The 19,062-nt window shown below is 42.9% G+C and overlaps 1 protein-coding gene across 24 annotated transcripts in view; it reads left to right on the top strand.

Moving 5' to 3' along the window:
• PNPLA4 (patatin like domain 4, phospholipase and triacylglycerol lipase) overlaps positions 1-19,062 on the top strand; it is a 151,176-nt gene that overhangs the window by 66,287 nt on the left and 65,827 nt on the right. For 9 of the 24 annotated variants that reach the window (XM_082375879.1, XM_082375877.1, XM_082375878.1 and 6 more), the window contains 2 exons: positions 6,510-6,662; positions 7,395-7,609. In XM_082375879.1, the coding sequence (XP_082232005.1) occupies positions 6,510-6,662; positions 7,395-7,535 (294 nt within the window). In that variant the 3' untranslated portion in view covers positions 7,536-7,609. Of the gene's footprint in view, positions 1-6,481; positions 6,663-7,370; positions 7,610-19,062 lie in introns of those variants that run through there. The other 15 variants (XR_014239265.1, XR_014239271.1, XM_082375884.1 and 12 more) reach the window with 4 other exon arrangements.

The raw sequence follows: 19,062 nt of genomic DNA, 5'->3' as shown, positions 1-19,062 counted from the left end.
CCTTCCTCCCTCTCCCCCTCCCCCTTCCTCCCTCTCCCCCCTCCCCCTTCCTCCCTCTCACCCCTCTGCGCTTCCACCCTCACCCCTCCCCTTCCTCCCTCTCCCCTCTCCCTACTCCCCCTTCCTCCCTCTCCCCCTTCTCCCCCTTCCTCCTCCTCCCCCTTCCTCCCTCTCCCCCTCCCCCTTCCTCCCTCTCCCCCTTCCTCCCTCTCCCCCCTCCCCCTTCCTCCCTCTCACCCCTCTGCGCTTCCACCCTCACCCCTCCCCTTCCTCCCTCTCCCCTCTCCCTACTCCTCCTTCCTCCCTCTCCCCTCCCCCTTCCTCCTCTCCCCCTCCCCCTTTGTCCCTCTCCCCCCTCCCCTTCTTCCCTCTCCCCCCTCCCCTTCCTCCCTCTCCCCCCTCCCCTTCCTCCTCTCCCCCTCCCCTTCCTCCTCTCCCCCTCCCCCTTTGTCCCTCTCCCCCTCCCCCTTCCTCCCTCTCACCCCTCCCCTTTCCTCCCTCTCACCCCTCTGTGCTTCCACCCTTTTACCCCTCCACCCCTCCCCCTTCCTCCCTCTCCCCTCTCCCTACTCCCCTTTCCTCCCTCTCCCCCTTCTCCCCCTTCCTCCCTCTTCCCCCTCCCCCTTCCTCCCTCTCCCCCCTCCTCCGTTACCCCTTTTCCACCCTCTTACCCCTCCCTCTCCCCTCCCTCTCCCACTTCATTCCTCCCCCTTCCTCTCTCCCCCACTTCCTCCCTCACCCCTCCCTCCTTTCTCCCTCTTCCCCCTCCCCTTCCTCTCTTCCTCTCCCCCTCCTCCTTCCTCCCTCCCCCCCTCCCCTTCCTCCCTCCCTCTCCCTTCTCCCCCTTCCTCCCTCTCACCCCGCCATGCTTCCACCCTCTCACCCCTCCCCCTTCCTCCCTTTCCCCCTTCTCCCCTCCCCCTTCCTCCCTCTTCCCCCTCCCCTTCCTCTCTCCCTCTCCCCCCCTTCCTCCCTCTCCCCTCTCCCCCCCTCCTCCCTTTCCCTCCTCTCCCCACTCTGTTTTTTTTTTTTTTAATTAATTAATTATTTATTTATTTATGGCTGTGTTGGGTCTTCGTTTCTGTGCGAGGGCTTCCTCTAGTTGTGGCAAGCGGGGGCCACTCTTCATTGCGGTGCGCGGGCCTCTCACTATCGCGGCCTCTCTTGTTGCGGAGCACAGGCTCCAGACAGCAGGCTCAGTAGTTGTGGCTCATGGGCCTAGTTGCTCCGCGGCATGTGGGATCCTCCCAGACCAGGGCTCGAACCCGTGTCCCCTGCATTGGCAGGCAGATTCTCAACCACTGCACCACCAGGGAAGCCCCCCACTCTGTTTTGAGTCATGCCCAAGAACCTTCTGTAGGCGTGACTGTTTGTTCTCTATATCATGACAGCAAACAATATATGTTTGTAACTAAAATTTTTTTTTTTCAAACCTCCTTCACTTCCCCTGGTCCGCCTCCCCCCAGCCCTGCAGTAACAGTTCTGGTCTTCCCCGCCTCCACTGTATCTTACAGTGTGTGAGGAAGAACAGTGAATGTGGAGTGAATGGACCAGCTCCACCCCTTTTGCCAGCGTGCTTTCCAGCAGGGCTGGCAAATATTTTCTTTTTGTTTTTTTTTTAATTGAAGTAAAGTTGATTTACAGTCTTGTGCCAATCTTTTCTGTACAGCAAAGTGACTCAGTTATACACAGAGACATTCTTTTTTCATATTCTTTTCCATTCTGTTTTATCCCAGGAGGTTGGATATTGTTCCCTGTACTGTACAGTAGGACCTTGTTGTTCATCCATCCTATACATAATAGTTTGCATCTGCTAACCCTGAACTCCCAGCCCATCCCTCTCCCTCCCCCGCTCCTCCTTGGCAACCGCAAGTCTGTTCTCTGTGTCTGGGGGTCTGTTTATGTTTCGTAGATAAGTTCATTTGTGTCAGATTTTAGATTCCACATATAAACGGTATCATACAGTATTTATCTTTCTTTTTCTGACTTACTTCACGTGAATATTTTCTGAAAGTATCAGATACTAACCACTCTCTGCATTGTGGGACATACTGTCTGTATCAGCACAACTCCTCAACGTTGCTGTTTTGTGGGAAAGCTCTGTGAAGTGGGAAATGTCATGGCTGGGTGCCAATAAAACTTCATTTCCCGGTGCAGGTGGTTGCCCAACCCCTGACCTAGAACAAGTAACCCTGCCAGCATCAATTTCCTTTTCTGTAAAATGAGGAAACTGAACATACTACTAGTATGACCCTCCTACCCAATAGGGTCATGGGAAAGATCAAATTAAATGATACATGAGAGGCTGTTTAATAAAACATTAGGCCCTGTGCCATGGTATTTATAATAATTATAGATATAAATGTCTCATTCAGTCTTCCAAAAAAAGTACTTTAAAAATTTATTTTATTGAAGTATAGTTGATTTACAATGTTGTGTTTAATTTCTGCTGCACAGCAAAGTGACTCAGTTATACACATATATACATTCTTTTTCATATTGCTTTCCATTACTCTTTATCACAGGATACTGAATAGAGTTCCCTGTGCTCTGCAGTAGGACCTTGTTGTTTATCCATTCTATATATACTAGTTTGCATCTGCTAATCCCCAAACTCCCAATTCCTCCTCCCCCACCCCCCTTCCCCCTGGCAACCACAAGTCTGTTCTCTGTGTCTGTGAGTCTGTTTCTGTTTTGTAGATAAGTTCATTTGTGTCACATTTTAGGTTCCACATGTAAGTGATATCATATGGTATTTGTCTTTCTGACAAAAGTATTTTTTGTTGACTTGGTTTTTGAGCAAAGTGCACTTAAAGCAAATTCAGCCCTGCATCGCGGTTCTATTGTGAGCATATTGCGGTTCTATCGTGAGCATATCGCAGTGTGGAATGCACATCCAGGCACACACTGGGTGTTGTGGAAGGACTTGCTAGATGAACAAATAAGCCCTTTCAGCTGAAGTGACCACCTCAGGTTTTAAAGTTTCCTCTTTAATTATGTAACAAGAGTTGCTGGACTTCGTGAGCCTCGCATGTACCCGTAACATGTCATGTGTAAGGCAGAGGTTGACACATACTGACAGATGAATACCCTGCCGGGCTTGGGTGTGACAGGTGCCATTACCCTTTAGAATAACTGCATTAGCTGCGGTTTCCAGTGCTGTCACCCTCAGAGGACAGTCACACTAAACCCCCTACCCCACCACGGGGCACGAGATTTTCTTCTCTACTGAGCAGTTGTGTCCTCACAACTCTCTGGGCTTAGGCAGTGGACCTTACCATGGAGCACGTTTAGAATATGGTCAGAGATGGAAATAAAGGGTATTAGGACAAGTGACAGCAACTGTGGGGACAGAAGCAAGTTTGAGTTTTGAAACACATTTTGCCTGGGAATTTGTTTTTTTTTTTTAACATATTGGGCCTTCCCTTCCTTTGAGGATGATGGTGCTAGGTACTGAAACTAACCAACACAGGGCAAAACCACCCTGGGAAGACCCATGAGGAAAATTTTGGAATCCTAGGACTCATGGCAGTAGTTCCCAGCTTATGGAGTGCCGTCCACGAGGTGGGAATGGGGGACTGACCTGGAGGAATATGTTGCAGACAGTCAGAGGATCATGGCCAGGAGTATATAAAGTGCAGAATTTTAAACCGTCTGTAGCACACGCAGTGTATTTGCACGGAGGAATGTTGGCTGCTGTTGGCTTCGTTTCCAGAAGTTTTGTTAGAATCTGAGTGCCCGAGTGTGTGTGTGTGGTTGTTGGGAGTGATACAGCTCAGGAGAGCATGAACCAGGAGTAAGATGCACTGCATTTAGAACATCTGAGCTGGTGGGGTTACGGTGACAGAGGAGTCAGTAACGCTGAAAACTGAATCAAGTCATTTGATAAGCTATATGTTTTCCCTAGTCATTTATCCAATGAGAATAAGCTAACAAGAGCGAACGAAACTTGGATAAAAAGATTTTCAGTTCCCTGAAACCTCAGTCATTAGCCCTATGGTAGATTAGAACACACTGCAATTTAATGAGCCAGATTGCCCTTATTTTCCTTAAGTTGAATAAATCAGGTGAGCTCTCAGTTAAGTTATATGACCCTTGGTACATATTTTTAATTTCCCTTGATGAAACCTATATGAATTTTTACATCATTGGTGAGATATCCTACTGAGGATAAGAAAGGTAATTTTGGAAGGTGTCTTTTTGTTCTCTCTCTGGGTATTATCCTATTCCAGAAATTGGTATCTACACCCAGAGCAATCAGGGAAGAAAAAAAAAGCTCCAGGACAATAAGACACAGAACCAGATATTTGGGGGCCTTCTCACTACAAACTTCCCTTTTTTAGACTGTGTTTGTATAGTCGTGTGCGTGTGTATATATGTATGCATATTTCCACATACACATATTATACACAAACATATATGTGTGCTCTATAATAAACATAATTATGTGTTTTGTTCTTTTAAAAATAATGACAATAAGCGAATTATCTGGGTCAGGTTCATTTTAATCTAATCTATTTATGTTTTCTCCTCCACCAAAATGCAGTTCCCTCAACAGAAATTTTCAACACATTTTCACCTTTTATTTACTTACTTTTATTCCCTCTGGGGGGAGTTGGTGGCTAGCTGAGGCCTTTGTAAACAATGCAGTACTGATCATTTAGTAACCAGCTCTAGAAATCAAAACAAGAAAGACATTTTAAAAAAAGACATGTTAGAAAAGAGGAATGAACAGTTTTAACTGAGTTAAGGATGCTTTATTTTATTTTTTTATTTTTTAAATTTTTGGCTGTGTTGGATCTTTGTTGCTGGGTGTGGGCTTTCTCTAGTTCTGGGGAGCAGGGGCTACTCTTTGTTTTGGTGCGCGGGCTTCTCATTGTGGTGGCTACTCTTCGTTGTGGCGCGCGGGCTCAGTACTTGTGGCTCGCAGGCTTCAGTAGTTGCAGCACGTGGGCTTCAGTAGTTGTGGCACATGGGCTCAGTAGTTGCAGCACGTGAGCTCAGTAGTTGCGGCGCATGGGCTTAGTTGCTCCGCGGCATGTGGGATCTTCCTGGACTAGGGATTAAACCCATGTCCCCTGCATTGGCAGGTGGATTCTTAACCACTGTGCCACCAGGGAAGTCCCAGGATGCTTTATTCTAACTGGTTTCTTGCTCCTCACCCCACCTTCTTGCTTTCTCCACAAAAGATTTTTTTGTGCGGCATTCTCCACAATTTCCAGTGCCCCCCCCCCTTTTTTTTTCACATCACCTTCCGGGATTTTTCCAATTCAGATACAGCTGGGAGCATTTGAACTTCAGTGTTGCATGTTTGCTTATTTATTGTTAGAGCTGATTCTGTTAACATGTGGGCTCAAGGACAGATGGAGACTCTTTTGCCTTGAAACAGTGTAAGGAGTATTATCTTTGTGTTTCTTCAATCCTTTCCCAGTGTACAATTCTGCACAAGCCTCTAGAAGCTTCTCTGACCTGCTCTGTCCATGCCTTTCCTTCAGGCTTGGGTCTGAAAGCACAGAATCTCTTCTGAGTAATGTTCCTGTTTAACACAGCACCCCTCCTCCCCAATTCTTCAAGGCTTGAAGACCTTACATACTCAGGAACTGCTTTGGAAATGGAAGGGTTTCTGGCGGTTCTATTTATTTTTAAGTTTGCTACAGAAAATGCTGATTTCCAGTTCTTAGGATAAAAGTAGAACCTCCTGGGACTTCCCTGGCGGTCCAGTGGTTAAGACTCCACGCTTCCACTGCAGGGGGGCACAGGTTCCATCCCTAGTCGGGGAACTAAGATCCCACCAAGCCACGCAGCACAACCTCCTGTTTTGGGGACGGTTTGCTCAGTGTCAGAGTAAACTTGGCTTTGCATTCTGATTAGATAATGAATCCCAGCCTAATTACACATGGCTTCTTATGCAAGCACTGTCATCAGTAAAAATTTAGGTACTTTTTTTTTTTTAATAAATTTATTTATTTTTATTTTTGGCTTTGTTGGGCTTTCATTGTTGCACGAGGGCTTTCTCTAGTTGCGGCCAGCGGGGGCTACTCATTGTTGCGGTGCCCAGGCTCATTGCGGTGGCTTCTCTTGTTGCGGCACGCAGGCTCAGCTGCTGTGGCTCATGGGCTTAGTTGCTCCGCGGCATGTGGGATCTACCTGGACCAGGGCTCGAACCCGTGTCCCCTGTATTGGCAGGCGGATTCTTAACCACTGCACCACAAGGGAAGCCATAGGTACTTCTTATGTGAAATGATCTACTTAAAGCTTTTAAACAATTGGAGAGACTTCCTGATTCCGTTCAGGGTTCTTATTATATGGGTTAATGATATGCATACAAAGATTTGCTTTGCTTCCAAAACAAATCTAATCTGACGGGTCCTCATAAATCGTAAGTTAAGGGCGTTCCCAAGGCATGCATTGTTAGAGGGAAAGAGTCCTGTTGGGGAAATGCACGCTCATTTTCTTCACATGGGAGGGATGTTGTCGACAGGTGCTGATGAGGGGTGTGCTTTCCACAGAAGTGGGTAGACGGAGGCTTTACCAACAGCCTGCCCCTCCTGCCCGTAGGCCGGACAGTGACCATCTCACCGTTTAGCGGGCGAATGGACATCTCCCCGCGGGGCAAAGGGCAGCTGGATTTCTATGTGACCATCACCAAGCAGGACATACTGGTGAGTAATGATGTTCACTGATAAGTGAAGACTCCTCATCTCCGAAAACTTTCCACATGCTTCCAAAACTTTGGCGACTCAGTTTTATGTACAAACTGCATCAATATTTTAAATAATCTACATGTGTCATGCATATGGACATGACTGTTACTATCAACAGTCTATTTGTGAAACATTTTCCGTTTCTTCACTTATTTTTCAGGTCCGTATACTGGGCAGGATTTCAGTGCACTTTTAAATTAGATCATTGAGTTGTTTTAAAAGATGGCAGGAATTAAGTAGGTGAAAACATCAGAGAAAAACTTAGGACCTAACAGAATAACTTAGATAAGAATGTGGATTCCCTTAATCTAGTCGAATAGTCCTCTCAACAGGAGGTGGTATTATGCGCAGGAGACACGGGCAGCGTCTGGAGCCAGTTTTGGCCATCACGTCTGGGATGTGTGTAGAATCTAGTGGGCGGGGCCCAGGGGTGCCACTTAGCACCCTACAGTGCCCAGGACAGAGCCCACCACAGAGAAGCATCTGGCCCAAAACGTCGGTGGTGCCCAGGCTGAAAAACCCTCATGCGGTGTATGGGTGGGGCTGAATTTTTAAATTTAATTTTCTTCCTCCTGATTTTTTTTTTTAATTGCTAATAGTATCTATGATAAGAAAGCTCAGGTTACAGAGATGATGTCCCTTTACCTGTACTGTAATATCCTCCAGCTCCCATTTGTCTTTCTGTCCTAGCTGTCCGTGGCAAACTTGGTGAGGCTTCACCAAGCCCTTTTCCCACCAAGCAAGACGATAATGGAATCACTATATCATCGTGGCTTTGATGACGCCATCAAGTTTTTACTTAAAGAAAGTTGTTTTGAATACAACGCTTAAAACTTTACAGTGCAAAACACATTTCAGACCGTTCTTGATGGAGGTTTCTAATTAAATCCTTTTTTAAAAGCCTATCATAACTCTCTGTTTTGTTATTAGTTTTTGCAATATTTGTAATTTTTAATATTTAAATCATTACTTGGTGCAAGGAAATGAGGCATTTTGGTTGAATTTGGCAACGTCATTAAGGTGGTTACACTCAGGTGATAAGGAATCGTTTTAAGAGAACCATCACATCCTTTGAAAGCCCGTTGGAAATGTAAGGGGTTCTCTGGGGGAAACCGTGGAATGTTGAAAATGAGGGTCGTGGTGTACACATTCTCTGCACAGATAATGTGGCAGCGCCCTTTAGACGTGAAGCACGGGTGTTTCCAGGAGATATTAGTGTCCTGTAGTTCCAGAACGGAAGGAAGCATGTTCTCAGTCTGCACCCCACTCCCTCTCAGGTGGGCCAGGAAGGATGTGAGAAATAGTCAGCATCATGAAAGGCCTTTAACAAGGGGTGGAGCAACGAAGGCTTGCTTTCCCTAGGTGTGTACAGTTGTTCCTGGTGTGGAGGTAGAAAGGTGAATAGCAGAGAGTAACCAGAAGCCCAGAGTTTGCAATTAGGTACGTCTTCCTTAGTCCTTGTCCTCCGTAAACCTGCTCGCCAGCTAATGTGACTGTCAGGCTCTTCTGACGCCTCCCTGTTGTTAATATTCTCTGTCCTTATCTCCCCAGCTCTTTCTCTGTCCTGGTTTCTCTGTCTTTCTCTCCCGATTCCTTCAAGGCCATACTTCACCAAGTGTTCAGCCATTACTCTGTGTACCGGACATAGGTACTCTAAGAACTTAAATGGATAAAATACTACTAGACACGAAGAACCAAGTCAACAAAGTAGCCTAGCAAATAACAATTCAATCCAGAATCATCATTCCTTCATTATTTTTAAATCATGCTATACTGACCCCAGGTCTTCCATTTTTTGAGTAGTTGTCCCGTCACTTGAGGACTCGAGTGTAGGTTTACACTGACTCATGTACACCCGTCTTAAATCTTAAATCGTTTTTATGGCGCTTTCCCAAGCATGAACTCTTTTTTTTTTTTTTTTTTAAATACAGTACCAGTTTTGTTTTTTTTTTAAATTATTTATTTACTTATTTATTTACTTTGGCTGTGTTGGTACTTCGTTTCTATGCGAGGGCTTTCTCTAGTTGTGGCAAGCGGGGGCCACTCTTCATCGCGGTGCGCGGGCCTTTCACTATTGGCCTCTCTTGTTGCGGAGCACAGGCTCCAGACGCGCAGGCTCAGCAATTGTGGCTCAAGGGCCCAGCTGCTCTGCGGCATGTGGGATCTTCCCAGACCAGGGCTCGAACCCGTGTCCCCTGCATTGGCAGGCAGACTCTCAACCACTGCGCCACCAGGGAAGCCCGCATGAACTCTTAATTACTATGAAGCAGTGAGACACAAACCAGTTTAATTGCACGTCTTTAATTGTTTTGCATTTCTCTTTTTACCGTTTGAAACCATTCTTTAAGTCAATTTTATGGTTCTTAGAAGCCCAAAATACACAACTTTTAGCACAGAAACACCAACTACTGCTTGTTTTCTTACGAGTCATGCCAGGACTTGGAGAGTAGTGATGTTTCTTGGGGGTCTGTGTTTTTCCTACTCTAGCAAACATGTAGTTAAATCTTAATATGTTGTTCTCATAAGCTACTTGAAGTGGATGGATTCTCCGTTCTTCCATCTGTTTATTCACTAGATTTCCCTCTTACCTGTTATTTTATGTGAATAATCTATTTGTATGCTATTTCAATAACTTATCGATTCCTTCCCCTGAGCAAAAACAAACCTTCATGTTAGACTTTTAAAAACTATATCGTACCTTCTACATATGTCTTTGACCATGTGAGTGGATGGTACTTGCCTTGAAAAACCCTGTAAGATGGTCGAAAGATGGGTGTACAGGGCAGCAACTTCCTCACACCTGGGCGACGCGGCACCGTGATACAGCACCTCACCTGTAGCATCAGTGCCTTTCAGGTGTGCTCTGCCAGCTCCTCACCTGAGGCCCGTCACAGCCCATGCCGCGTGGAGGTTACAGTGCGTCCTCCTGCAGCTATAGCAACAGAAACGGGCACTAACGACAGGGTGCCCATGTCATTGGGACCAGCCCTGGTCCCAATGCTGCAGCACTGGTGTATGCAACGTCTGAAGAGACTTTCTGACCCAGATCCGGATAGGTTTGCTCGGTAATTACTGTGACTGGCAGCTTGAATAAGTGCCCATTTCCCTGTCGGGGGTAATTTCCTAATATCTTTGAATCTGTCATTTAAAATTTCATTAGTCTTTTCTTCTTTTCAGTAACACTCTTTACTTTGTAACTATGGTAACCCACTGCTTCCACTGACAATTAGAGAAAATAGATTTGGTTTTGAAGTTAATGTGCGAAAGGACCAAGCAGTATATTTAAAAAAAAAAAAAAAAAAACTCCTCAAAACTCTTACATTCTGGTTTCCCAATATGGGGCATTGTGTGTGCCTATGAGAAGCTGGCAAAGAAAGAGCCGTGAGGTTCTGAGCATTGAATTATGATTCTAAACAGACATGGGCAGTTAACATGGACACATTTCATTTATGCTGCTTTTTTTCTTGATGACTAAAACACATACATATAATTACATATATATATATATATATATATATATATATATATATATATATAAAGTCATAGAAATGTTTCTGGATCTAGGGCATTACTTTTACAGTTGAGGAACCAATCATTAGGGAAATTCAGGGTTTTGAGGTTTTTCTGGCCTGAGTTATGTCTACACTATAGCAAAATAAAACTGAAATTTGAAGTAATTATCCACATAACTTGAAGCAGGAGGAAAAGCAATTACTGCAGATGAGGAAAAGTGGATAAACTTCAGTAATAATAATAATTGCTATTATATAAGAGTATTATTATTTCATTATAACTTTATATTATAGTACTGTTAAAAGTAGTTATTATCATTGTTCACAGACTGACAGTTTAGGTGGGCTGACTTCACGTAATTGCTCAGCTCTGCACTCAATTTTGCCCCTATTGACACAACTCAAAGCTTTGCTGACTAAATGCTAACACATATAGTTATGTATCCTCACGTATGTCCCCTCGGGATAATTCTCCTGCTCTCTCTCTTTTTTGTTTTTTTTAATATCCCTTTCTCTTGGCGGACTTCAAGAGGGGCAAGAATAGGATTCAACCTTTCCCTTGTTATATACAGAAAGCACCTCTGCAAATGCAGTCTTGCACAACTCATAATCGCGTATCCAACTTGATCTTGAAGTAAGGTAAAGGCAGTTTGTTGGAGGCACAGACGAGGGAAGGGATGCATTTCGCTGCCACTTCCGCTGGCTCCTTGCACGGGAGGCACAGCGGCAGTGGTCGTAGATGGAGGATGTCGTCGTCCACTCAGGCTGCTGTAACAGAAAACCACAGACACTGCTCCCTGTTCTAAAGACCAGGAAGTCCGGGATCAAGGCACTGGCCGATTCACTGTCTTCACATGGTGGAAGGGGTGAGTAAGCTTTCCGGGTCCTCTCCTAAGGACGCTAATCCCATTTATAAGGGCTCCACCCTTACGATCTAACCATCTCCCAAAGGCCCCACTTCCTGTTACCATCACCTTAGGGGTTAGGCTTTCAACCTATGGTTTTTTTTGTCGGGGGGACACAGACATGCCATCTGTAGCTCAAAGGGAGATAGATTTGCTGCTGTACCATGAGGGGAGGGAGGAATGTCCATGAAACCCAGGTAATTCCCTTGGGTATCCCCTCTACTACTAGTGGACTAGTTAGTGGAAAACTACTGCGAGTGTCTATGGCAGAAGCAAGAGTACAGATCAGTCAGGACTGAACATTTGGGTCATTGCGCTGGAGGACGGGCTCTGATCACCAGAGGTGTGGGTGGAAGCAGAGAGAGTGCGTGATGGAGAATGAGTGAGCGGAGTGAGACTTAGCTGAGGAGCGGTGACACAGCCACAGGCGGGTATCCTGCAGCACAAGGCAGGAGCAGTGCTCTGGGACAGCCAACCTGATGCAAGACAGTCAAGCCTTGGCACTGTTCAGAACCACGGGCCTCCATCGCTGCTGACTGTGGGAGCCGCCTGGTCATGTCCTTTGAGTGCACTCTCTGTGTGACTGTACTTATTTGGCTGCAACCACCTGGCTTGTGGGAACTCGGTTCCCTGACCGGGGATCGATCCAGTGAAAGTGAAAGGGCGGAATCCTCATCACTGGACCGCCAGGGAATTCCCTCTCTCTGACTTTAAGATAGCCAGAGCCACTGTCTGCTACTTGCTTACCCAAGTATAGTTGATACAGTTAAAATGCATCAATTCCTCCTCAACAGCTAGGGAAAAAGTAGATAAAGCCTTGCAAATTATCTTTCTCTTAATGTCTTGTGTTTAAAAATCCCTGTGAAGGGAAGCACTGTTTTACGGTAGGATATCTGTCTTCCTAAAGCATTAAAAGGTTGGTAAACACAAAAGGATTTCAATTAGGTTGTCAGTTACAGAGACAGAGACTCACCATTTCTCTCCGAATGAGGGGTTTGGTGCTTCATTGGAATTTACATGCAGTATGAGGAGAACCATCATTTGAATATGATAGTTTTAACACACTGAAGCTGAAGGAGATTGTATGGGCTGCTCTACTGTCATTCCTCATGTTTCACTATCAAGTGTGTTGTTAGATTAGCAGCTTTGCAAATCCCGGCCTAGCACGCTGAGAACTGAATACATGATTGAATTTGAACAGGTTTTCTGGTTTTACAATCTGAAAATGTGTTTCCAAACACAGTAAGGTTGTTTGATTGCCCGTTATAACCACCTATATATTGTGATGCTTGGTACACCATTCTCTTCAGAGATTTCCAACCTCTCTCTCTTTTTTTTTTTAAATGAGTTTTTTTAAAATTAAGTAATTTAGGCTGCGTTGGGTCTCTGTCGCTGCATGGGGCTTTCTCTAGTTGCAGCGAGCGGGGGCTAGTCTTCGTTGCGGTGTGCGGGCTTCTCATTGCGGTGGCTTCTCTTGTTGCAGAGCACGGGCTCTAGGCGCATGGGCTTCAGTAGTTGTGGCACGTGGGCTCAGTAGTTGTGGCTCGCGGGCTCTAGAGCGCAGGCTCAGTAGTTGTGGCACACGGGCTTAGTTGCTCCGCAGTATGTGGGATCTTTCCGGACCAGGGCTCGAACCCATGTCCCCTGCATTGGCAGGCGGATTCTTAACCACTGCACCACCAGGGAAGTCTGTAAATTTCCTACCTTTCTTGAATGTGACCTATTTTATATGGTGATCCAATACCTATATGCATATATTTTACATACACATATGTATACATAAATTAAAAAATTAAAAATAATTTCATAAGATAATACTCTCATTATATGTAATTCTTTTTGATATTTTTATCACATTTTCTTAAAAAATATTGTCATGACATTTAAATGATTTCACAGCTGCTAACGAGTCAGGAGCTAGAGTCTGAAAACACTGTTCTAACCAAATTTTAGAATATCAGAGTCACTGAAGTTCTCAATTTGTGTTTAAAATGCCTTTATTAAAAAAAAAAAATCACCCTTCAAATATGGCATGGTAGAATAAATAATCAGTACTATGTTTGAAATATTCATTTCTCCTCTCAGCCTAAGTTCTTAAATATATTTTATCTAACTTTATGGCTGTAGAACATTGCATGGAAATAATTTCTACTCCAAAACCACAGCAGTTTTCTATTAATATGTTAATTTACTACCTGCTGTAAGAGGGCTATAAATAAAAATTCCTTAGTTTATTTCATCTATAAATATCTACTGAAATGGTGATAGTAATCCCATAATGGAAGTCTTTACTCAATTAATAATATAACTCAAAAAGTAATTTTTTCAGCCACATTGTGGGTTTTCAAATAGTGACTTTAGCTTTAAATATGTAAATAGTTGATATCTTATATAGGTCATGGTCAGCTTTGAACAGTGATTATATAATCAGTTGGCTAGATTCTGTCTTGAACGATTTAGTATTACAAGCTCATACAATTTTTGTATGAAAGAGTACAGTTGATTTCATTGTCATTTGTTATTTTATACACCAACAATATAATTTATGTTTTACAATGCCTGTACTCTCCTTGTCAGTAAAATATAATCAACTTGCTATTAAAAATGAATGCATATGGAGTTAGAATCAACTCCATATGCAATATGGTAAAATACTTTGCTTAAATATCTTTCTGTAATTCAGGTATTACACTGATCTATCCCATTTGCTCAGAGGCAATAATTCATTCATTGACATCCATATTATTTTTACAGTGTCATTTAAGTATTGTTATGGCACCAGTGTAGTTTTAATATACATTTCAAAATACCAGTGATCTGCAAGATGTTTACATGCATTAGAAGGACCGGATAGAAGATGTTTCACCTGTTGCTTTTGGGTCTATGCCATCAGTATTGATTGAGAATTTAGTGGGTGCCAGCATCTGTGCTAGATGGTTGAGATGTGAAAGTGAACAAACGGAATAGGTCCCTGACTTCATGGAGTATCTGTTCAAAGGGTAAGACAGTAGAAGATAGTAACAAGCAGCTGTGCAAATAAACAAGGTTTAAGAAAGGCATATGGTATTAAATCACAAAAACAAATAGAATAGTGTGCTATAGAATAACAGGAGTGGCCTCAGATAAAGTGTCACCAGTTATTCCACTGGCATCTTCCTAGGAGTTCAAAACATGGCTCCATTTCCTCAAGGTTGTTTTCTTGCCATCTGCTGGGAAGTTACTGTATTTTTGTCATCGTACTGCCGATCTTCCATGTTTTTGTTGTACATAACACCTGCCCAACCACACACAGGTGCCACTGTGTAGACGTTGTTAGAGATGCCGCCTTGCAGGAGTTTGGTTGTGTCTGTGGGTGGGGTGGTACTGTTGGTGATGGACCTTCTTTGGATGCTTTTCCTCTTGGGTTAGCTTGATAGGGTTTGGGCACAGATAATGCGAAATCAATAATAATAATAACGCACTTTCTTTTTCACGTTGTTGTGTGTGGGTGGTCAGAAACGTTCTGAATGCTGTATCAGAGAGACAGGCATCCATGTGCATACATTCTCCTTTTACGGCACGACCCCACCCTTTTTTTTTTTTTTTTTTTGCTTTATTTTATCAGAATGAACTTTCCTTTTGAAAACAGTCTATTTACTTGTACAGTATTTTTCCATACTGGAAAAAGAAAAATTCAGACAGCCTTAAAAGGGACAACCTCATATTTCATACCTTAATTTAACTCTTGGCAGTTAGCACATTTGCTTCGACATTTAAAAAACACACAAAAATATTACATTTTAAATCGAAAGCTCCTCTTCTTTTATTCCCCCTCTCCCGTTTCCCAAAGGTAACAATTGTACTGAAACTGGCCTGTAATAAACACGTATCCATATGCATACACAAACACACATACAGATATAAGAAAATAAAGTATTTCTGTGTGCCTTTTAACATTTATATAATCTCATTATTCAGTGCGTATCTTTTTTTTTTAAAACATCTTTATTGGAGTATAATTGCTTTACAATGGTGTGTTAGTTTCTGCTTTATAACAAAGTGAATTAGTTATGCCTATACATATGTTCCCATATCTCTTCCCTCTTGCGTCTCCCTCCTTCCCACCCTCCCTATCCCACCCCTCTAGGTGGACACAAAGCACAGAGCTGATCTCCCTGTGCTATGCGGCTGCTTCCCACTAGCTATCTATTTTACATTTGGTAGTGTATATATGTCCATGCCACTCTCTCACTTTGTCCCAGCTTACCCTTCCCTCTCCCCATGTCCTCAGGTCCATTCTCTAGTAGGGCTGTGTCTTTATTCCCGTCTTGCCCCTAAGTTCTTCATGACCTTTTTTTTTTTTCTTAGATTCCATATATATGTGTTAGCATATGGTATTTGTTTTTCTCTTTCTGACTTACTTCACTCTGTATGACAGACTCTAGATCCATCCACCTCACTACAAATAACTCAATTTCGTTCCTTTTTATGCCTGAGTAATATTCCATTGTATATATGTGCCACATCTTCTTTATCCATTCATCTGCCCATGGACACTTAGGTTGCTTCCATGTCCTGGCTATTGTAAATAGAGCTGCAATGAACATTTTGGTACATGACTCTTTTTGAATTATGGTTTTCTCAGGGTATATGCCCAGTAGTGGGATTGCTGGGTCATATGGTAGTTCTATTTTTAGTTTTTTAAGGAACCTCCATACTGTTCTCCATAGCGGCTGTATCAATTTACATTCCCACCAACAGTGCAAGAGGGTTCCCTTTTCTCCACACCCTCTCCAGCATTTATTGTTTGTAGATTTTTTGATGATGGCCATTCTGACTGGTGTGACAGGATATCTCATTGTAGTTTTGATTTGCATTTCTCTAATGATTAATGATGTTGAGCATTCTTTCATGTGTTTGTTGGCAACCTGTATATCTTCTTTGGAGAAATGTCTATTTAGGTCTTCTGCCCTTTTTTGGATTGGGTTGTTTCCTTTTTAACTCATTTTTCTCACTTGACTTTTTATCGTCAAGATGGATCCCTGCTATAACTGTACGTCAGGCTCAATCCTTTCAACTATTGTATCAACATATCACAATTTCTTTATCCATGTTTCTGTCGATGGACATTTCAGTCATTTCAAGTTTCCAAGCCTCACAAATAATGTTGGTACGACCCTCCTCAGACATGTTTCCTTGTACAATGTGTGTAAAACTCAAGGGTACCTATGCATAGGTGGGACTGCTGAGTCATCACAGGTTACACATAGCTTGAACTTGAGTACATACTGCCAACTCCTCTCTAAGGCAGACACACCTCTTTCACACACATAGCACTGAGCAAGAAGTCCTACCACTCCTTATTTTTATCGATACTCGGTTTCCTCAGACTTACCAATTTTTTCTAATCCTATTTTTGCTTCAACTTACATTTCCCCGGTTACTAGACAGGTGGACATTTTTAAACAATAGCAACTTTAAAGAATCATAAATATTGGCTATTGAGTAGCAAGTTATCCCCAATCACCTGTGAGTCAGTTCCCCCACCTGCTATCCCACCAACTGCCAAGCACTTTCCCTTATACTTCCTATAAACAACGACATTCTCCTACACATGCACAATATAATAAAATCAGGGAATTAATATTGATGTGTGTCCTCAGAGTTGATTCATGTTTCACCAGTTGTCCCAAGAATGTCTTTTATGACAAAAGAACTCAGGTAAGAATCATAGGTTCCACTTGGTCTTCACATCTCTTCAGTTTCCTTCAGTCTAGACCATGTTATAGTCTTTTTTGTTTTTTGACTTCATGGACCAGGGAGTTTGGAAAATTATGAGTCTGTTATTATATTAGTTTCCTAGGGCTGCTGTAACAAGTACCACAATCTGGGTAGCTTAGAACAGCACAAAATTATTCTTTCACAGTTCAGTAGACCAGAAGTCCAAAAATCAAGGTGTTGGCAAGGTTGGTTCCTTCTGGAGGCTTTGAGGAAAAAGCTGCTCCAGGGCCTCTCCCCTAACTTCTTGTCGTTGCTGGCAATCCTGGGCATTTCTTGGCTTGTGGCAGTATCACTTTAATATCTACCTGTGTCTTCACAGGAGCTTCTTCCCTGTGTGTCTCTGTCCTCTTATATTCCCATAAGGACATCAGTCACTGGACTTAGGACTCTCCCTAAATTTAGGATGATCTCATCTTGATATTCTTAATGAATTATATCTGCAAAGACCTAGTTCCAAATAACGTCACATTCTGAGATGCTGGGTGGACATGAATATCAGAGGCATATACTATTCAACCCACTACACTTACTTTATAGGACTTCCCTCCTTTGGAGTTCATCTGCTGTGTTCTCATGATTGGCAGGAAAATCACAGGTGATTTCCTTCTCATTGAGGTAGGTGATGCTACCTTCTCATTGCATCTTACCAGATGAGAAGTGGCTTAACCTTGGTTAAAAGTGATATCTGCCAAGCTTCTTCCCAATGAACTTACCCTATTCCCTTTTACATTAACTACCTTGTGGGGAAGTATTTTAAAATCACGTAAATATCATGTTCTTTACTAAGATTTCCATTTGTTTAGATGTGTATGGACTTGTGGTTTCCTCTTCTATTTAATGGATTATAATCTATGATCATCATGCATTTTTATGCTCAAATTTTCCTCAGTTTGGTCAATGGGAGCCTATTTTGGCTGATTCCTCTGTCCTTCTCTTCTTTTTCATTGAAATATAGTTTACAATGTTGGGCCAATCTCTGCTGTACAGCAAAGTGACTCAGTGATATATATATATATATATATATATATATATATATATAGTTTTTTATATTATTTTATTATTTTCCATTATGGCTTATCACAGGATATTGAGTGTATTGAGTATAGTTCCCTGTGCTATATAGTAACACCTTGTTTTTTTAAAATTTATTTTATTTATTTATTTTTGCCTGCATTGGGTCTTTGTTGATGTGCGCGGGCTTTCTCTAGTTGCAGTGAGCGGGGGCTACTCTTGGTTGCGGGTTTCTTATTGCAGTGGCTTCTCTTGTTGCAGAGCATGGGCTCCAGGCACGTGTGCTTCAGTAGTTGTGGCACACGGGCTTAGTTGCTCCACAGCATGTGGGATCCTCCCGGACCAGGGCTCAAACTCATGTGCCCTGCATTGGCAGGCAGATTCTTAACCACTGCGCCACCAGGGAAGCCCCAACACCTTGTTTTTTATCCATTCTAAATGTAGTAGTCTGCATCTACCAACCCCAAACTCCCAGTCCATCCCTCTCCCTTCCCCCATCCTCCTTGGCAACCACAAGTCTGTTGTCTATGGCTATGAGTCTGTTTCTATTTCATAGATAAGTTCATTTGTGCCAATATTTTGGATTCCACATATGAGTGATATTATGCGGTATTTGTCTTTCTCTGTCTGACTTACTTAGTATGATCATTTCTTGGTCTATCTAAGTTGCTGCAAATGGCATTATTTCATTTTTTAATGGCTGCATAGTATTCCACTGTATTGGGTTGGCCAAAAAGTTTGTTTGGGTTTTTCCGTAAGATGTTATGGAAAAACCCAAATGAACTTTTTGGCCAACCCAATACATATGTACCACATCTTCTTTATACATTCATCTGTCGATGGACATTTAGGTTGTTTCTATGTTTCAGCTATTTGACAGATCCTCATCACTCTTTGAGGAATTCCTTGCTTTCTGGAACAATACTCTCCAGGCTTATCTTGTCCCTTCTCTGCCCCAGCTCTGGAATCAGCTATTTCTCCAAAGGTTGTAATTCCTTATAGTAGAAAATGGTATTTATATTTATGGTACGTATAAACAAAACTTATCAGCCAAATAACAGTCTTATTGGTGTGATGCAGCTCCCAGGTCCTCTCAGTGAATAGTGATAGGGAATTTGGATGTATATGTACGCATGCATGGACATACCAACATTTACATCTAAGTATATT

This window comes from Balaenoptera borealis (genome assembly GCF_965194805.1).
Source record: "Balaenoptera borealis genome assembly, chromosome: X".
Classification (NCBI taxonomy): domain Eukaryota; kingdom Metazoa; phylum Chordata; class Mammalia; order Artiodactyla; family Balaenopteridae; genus Balaenoptera; species Balaenoptera borealis.
This window is presented reverse-complemented; position numbering and strand designations above follow the sequence as displayed.